General features: G+C 63.1%; 1 protein-coding gene across 1 annotated transcript; it reads left to right on the top strand.

Moving 5' to 3' along the window:
- Window positions 1-1346: 1346 nt before the first annotated feature.
- BARHL2 (BarH like homeobox 2) lies at window positions 1347-4998 on the top strand (the record flags this gene model as incomplete). Its single annotated transcript, XM_082766279.1, has 3 exons — window positions 1347-1929; window positions 3297-3522; window positions 4032-4998. 3 exons carry the CDS (start codon window positions 1347-1349, stop codon window positions 4342-4344), a joined length of 1122 nt encoding a protein of 373 aa, XP_082622405.1. The 3' UTR covers window positions 4345-4998.
- Window positions 4999-5643: the final 645 nt, after the last annotated feature.

Raw genomic sequence — 5643 nt, 5'->3', positions numbered from 1 at the left:
ACCGAGAGTCGCGGCCGACCACCAGCATCCAAAAACCTTCCCCTAAACCAGTCCTGGCCCAGTCTCGCCCGGAGCCCCCTTCGCCCTGCCGCGTCCCTCTGTGCCCGCCTCAAGCCGCCCCCGGCCCCTGGCTCCCGTGGGGCGCACCGCGGGGGGAGGTTTGGGGCCGCCGCTGCTGCTTTCGGGGCGGGCCGGGTCTCGGAGGTGCTTTGCCGGGACGGGCCTGCAGGCTGGGAAGGGAGGCGGCGGGGTGGGCAGGCTCCCGGTTCATAGGGGCCTGGAAATAGTAATTCGGAGTAAAATGTAACTCAGAGAACTCTGAATCATTCATTACCACCTTATAATTACTCTGCTAATTAGGCTGACACGGCACTTAATCAGGATTAATACGACGTCTTGTCACTGGCAATTCCCATTACTCTGACATTCAACAACGGAGCCGTCCCGCAGACGCGAACACGGGCTGCTGCTCTCAGAGGGGACCGGGACGGCCCGACCCCGCGGCCGGGAGCTGGAACGGGGCCGCAGGGGGGGCGGGACCGAGCGGCCCGGGGCGGGACCGAGCGGCCCAGGGCGCCCCGACGGCACAGCGGGCCGTGCGCTCCCCGCTCACTCCGTAGCCCCGTCGGTGCCAGCACCCGCCACATCCCCCCCCCACCACCACATGGTGGGCCCGGACCCCCGAGGGCTGTCGCTCGCCCCGCTGTGCGCACGCCGCCGCCCAGTGCACCGGGATGGGCGCGGCCCCGCTTCCGCCCTGGCGGTGCCGTCCCGCTCCTCTCCCTTTCCTTCTTCCCCTCTCTCCCGTTCCTCGATTTGCCTTTCCCTCCTTCTCGCTCCGTCTCGCCCCTCTCCTCGACGGGGCGGCGCTGCGGCGGCGGCAGCGGCGGGAGGGGGGAGCAGAGGGAGAGCGATGGTGCCCGCCGCCGCGCGCGCTGATTGGATGCCGCCCTGGCGGCGTCACTCCCCGCTCGGCGGGCCGCCAATGGGGGCGGGCGGCGGCGGCGGAAAAAACCCGGGTTTATCATAACCCGCGGGGGACGCGGCGGCCGTGACGTCATGGGGGGAGTCGCCGCCGCCGAGAGGAGCCGGCCGGCACGGGCGGGCGCACCGCAGTGGCCGGAGTCCGCCCCGCTCCGCGCCTCCGCCCGCAACTTCCCAACTAACTTCGGCCCGGCCCGGCTCGGCTCGGCCCGGCCCGGCCCGGTGGCGATGCGGCGCTCGGCGGGGGCGCCGCGCTAGTGCCGCCCGCCCGAGTGCCGCCGCAGGTGCGCTGCTCCCCCGCGGCCCGCCGCCCGGTGAGCGGGCAGCTCCCGGGGATGCGGGCGCGGCGCTAGCGGGCCGCCATGGAGGGGCCGAGCGGGTCCAGCTTCGGGATAGACACCATTCTGTCCGGGGGCAGCTGCGGCAGCCCCAGCGTCATGAACGGGGACTTTCGGCCGCACGGCGACGGCCGGCCCGCGGATTTTAGGAGCCAGGCCACGCCGTCCCCCTGCTCGGAGATCGACACCGTGGGCACGGCGCCCTCGTCGCCCATCTCGGTGAGCATGGAGCAGCCCGAGCCGCACCTGGGGGTGGCGGAGAGCCTCCCGCCGCCGCCGCACCACCTCCACCTCGGCCCGCACCCGCCGCTGCCGCCGCCGAGTTTGCAGCCGTCTCCCCAGCAGCCGCCGCCGCCGCCCCAGCTGGGCTCGGCCAGCTCCGGCCCCAGGACTTCCACCTCCTCTTTTTTAATTAAGGACATTTTGGGCGACAGCAAACCGCTGGCGGCGTGCGCACCTTACAGCACCAGCGTCCCCTCTCCCCATCACACCCCCAAGCAGGAGGGCAGCGCGGCCCCGGAGAGCTTCAGGCCGAAACTCGAGCAGGAGGACAGCAAAGCCAAGCTCGACAAGCGCGACGACACGCAGGGCGACATCAAATGCCACGGTGAGTACGACCTGGCACCACTCCGCCGCCGGTACGGCCCGGTGGGAGGAGGAAACCGGGGGGAACCGGGGGAGAGCAGCACCGGCTCCGCTCTGCACGGGTTTGTCGCGATCGTCGGTGTGTCGTTTGTTAAATGGGTAAAAAATAATGCAACCGCGTTTTATTCTGTCCGGCGAGAGAAAATTTCTCCTCGTCTTCTCCGTCTTTTTTTTTTTTTTTTTAAATTTAATTGTATTTATTTATTTTTATTTTAACTTGCTCGTTTTTAACGAAATTAGGCTGAACGGGTGCGATGGCGTTTGGAAGGAGAGCGTGTTTATTTTTTAGGCAATCGCGCATAAATGCCTCCCCGGCTTTCTAAGAACCACGCACAGCGGCCCCGCTGCACTTAATGCCTTCATCCTTTTCGGCTTTGTTCATTCGATCTGAAATAAAAATAAAGAGAAACAAACACAACAAATCCCACCACCTTCCCAATACCAAATAAACGAAAGAAGTTTAAATTAAACAAACAAACAAAAAGAACCGGCCCGCGATAAGCAGAGAAGGTCGCAGGGCTTTGTGTGTTCTGCCAAAACCCCCGTTTTTTTGCTGCGCTGGGACAAGGAAGGATTATTTCTCTGTCTTCTCTTACTTTTTTTTTTTTTTTTTTTTTTTTTTTTAATGGATTTCGGGCTCATGGGGAAGCCTCCCCGCAGCTCAGGGTTTGTAAATGAAAATAGCGATGTGTGCGTGGGGAGAAGGAAGGGGAAGGAAGGGGAAGAGTGAGAAACAGTGGCACGGAGAGGAGATCTTTTTCCTTCTGTGCGAGCGGAGCCTCTCCTTCCCGCAGGCTGGCTTCGCAGGAAGCGCACTTCAAGCCGCGAGGTGATGGGACACATTTTTCTAATTTTGCCCCATTCACATATTTTTGCAAGGCTGAATAGCAGAGAGGCGCTGGTGTGTGCCGCTCATTTTGCTTTTTTAGCATTAGCATAAGAGTGCCCAAAACAGATGTACAGTCTGGTCTGGCCATTTTTGTGTGCACCAACCTCCCCAGTGGGTCAATTAGAGAGATTATTGTTCTTCCTGCAGGGAAGATCAAGGAGCGCTAGAAACCCGGGTACAAGCAGGGGTGGATTGACATATCGATTTCCCAGCTTTTAGGGGCGGGGGGGGGGAGGAGGGCGAAAAAATAACGAAACTCTCGCCGTTGACAAATAGAGCGGGGAAATCCCGCCGCCCCCGCTTTATTCGCCCCTTCCCCAAACGCCCCGGAGAAGTCCCGGGGGAGGGGTTAGCGGGGCCCGAGGACGGCTCCGGGGAGGGGCGGGGGTCGCTCCAGGGTCCCGTCGCCCCTCGCTCACGGCTCCTCGGCTCGCTCGCAGGGACAAAGGAGGAGGGCGACCGGGAGATCACGAGCAGCCGGGACAGCCCGCCGGTGCGGGCCAAGAAGCCGCGGAAGGCGAGGACAGCCTTCTCCGACCACCAGCTCAACCAGCTGGAGCGCAGCTTCGAACGCCAGAAGTACCTGAGCGTGCAGGACCGCATGGACCTGGCCGCCGCCCTCAACCTCACCGACACGCAGGTGAAAACCTGGTACCAGAACCGCAGGTAAGGGGGCCCCGACGGGGCGGCGGCTCACCCACGGCTCAGCTCGGCCCGGCCACGGGAGCGGTGGGGGGGGCGCCGCCGGTCTTGCCCTCTTTGCGGGAGCCCGGTGCGCGGCCCCGCGCCCTCCCCGGCGGCCGGGGGGTCCGTCCAGTTGTCACCGCTGCCATAATTTTCTGTCTCATTACATACGGTTGCAGCCACCCTAATTCTGTCGGAAAACATTAGTGTCAGCGCGCTGTAATCTAACCGGGGCGCCATGTTTATTAATTTGGCCGGAGCCTCCGCGCGTGTGCGTGTGTGTACGCGGGGGGAGCCAGGGCACCGGGGGCCGGGGCTGCCCGGGGCCGGCCCCGTGCGGGTACCGAGGGCCGCAGTGCCCCGTCGGGGTCCCGGCAGCGCCGGAGAGGGGAAGGGGCTGGCCGCCCGCAGCCGGCGGCGCTCGTCGGGCCGTGCCGGGGGCCCCGTCGCGGCGCCCGCTCTGCAGCCACCTCTTGTGCTCCCCCCGGCAGGACGAAGTGGAAGCGGCAGACGGCGGTGGGACTGGAGCTGCTGGCCGAGGCCGGGAACTACTCGGCCCTGCAGAGGATGTTCCCCTCGCCCTATTTCTACCACCCAAGCCTGCTGGGCAGCATGGACAGCACGACGGCGGCCGCGGCGGCCGCGGCCATGTACAGCAGCATGTACCGGACTCCCCCCGCGCCGCACCCCCAGCTCCAGCGGCCGCTGGTGCCGCGGGTGCTCATCCACGGGCTGGGGCCCGGCGGGCAGCCGGCCCTCAACCCCCTGGCCAACCCCATGCCGGGCACCCCGCACCCTCGGTGAAGCGGCACCGCGGTCCCCGCAACGAGCCCTTCCCCTCCCCGTCCCCAAACAAGCCCCAGCACCGCAGAGAAGGAAGCGAGGGGAAGCCGAGGGGCAGGAGCGTCTGCAGGCAGCCACCAGCCACCGAAGGAGGCGATCAGTCAGAGCAGGGACTCTTGAACCGTGAACCCCGAGCCGAGCCCGTAAGTGAAACGACCACACGCGGGGGAACGCGGGCAGAGCCACGGGGAGCCCCGCCGACCTCGGCTCCTGCGAGACAGGACTTAGAGCTCGGAGACAGAGAGAGAGGGAAGGAGGGGGAGGAAGAGAGGGCGAGGAAGCCCGCCGCAGAGCCTGCCCACTGGAGAGGACCGAGGGATGAGAGAGCCTCGCCCCCGCCCGTCGGAGAAGACCGGGGGAACGGAGAACTTTGCACTGATTTTTCTCATGACGTTTTTTTTTTTTTTTTTCTTATTGAAAAGTGGCATGCTCCCTAATGCGAACAGAATTGTACAGACCGAGTGCTGAGTGCTATATCATATTTATTATATGTTGTCCAAAAAAAAAAAATCACTTCTATACGTTAGTTTAAAACAAACGAACGTGGTTCTCCCCTCTCCCTTTTCATGTCTTTTTGGATTCAGTAAAATAAATGCTTAGATGACAAAATATAGATTTTTTTTTTGTGACTGAAAAATTACAGGGAAAAAAGAAAAAAAATAAACTTTATCTTTTTTTAACAAAAATGGAAATTCAAGGTAGCTAATTTTCCCCATGACGAGAATGCAAGAAATTCGGAGTAGAAAAGGCAAACGCCACTTTTTTTTTTTTTAATGTATTTTCGTTCTTTCGTAACCGGCGATTTTTTTCGTTCTAGCTGTATATTAAAGGAGAAAAAATCACCACCCTGCGCCAGGTGCGGTGCCCTTCGCCGTTATTTTAAGCACCTGGGCAGGGCGGCAGCACTTCCCTGGGAAGCTGGCGGGGAGAGGCGGCGGCGGCGGGCTGCCCGGACCGGTTCCGGCCCATGGGGGCGGGCGCGGCGGGGCCGGGCAGCTGTCTCCGCACCGAGCTGGGACAGACAGCGAACGCCGGCGCTGGGGGTGAGTAATGAGGGAAATGAAGGAAAATAGGCAGGGGGTCCTGGCGGGCGCTGAGCCCCCGAGCCCCCCTCTGGTCGTTACCCCTCCCCCGGCGGGCCGTTGCTCTGCTCAGCGCCCGCCGGCCCCGAGCCACAGGAGTCGGGAGGCGGCAGGGAGAGGGGGCACGGGCAGGGGCTGCTGGTTGCCACCCTCCGCCGAGCTCCTCGGCTGGCTGTGA

Source organism: Aythya marila (genome assembly GCF_965140915.1).
Source record: "Aythya marila genome assembly, chromosome: 8".
NCBI classification, from domain to species: Eukaryota; Metazoa; Chordata; class Aves; order Anseriformes; family Anatidae; genus Aythya; species Aythya marila.
The sequence above is the reverse complement of the archived record's forward strand: the minus strand, read 5'-3'. Positions and strand labels throughout refer to the sequence as shown.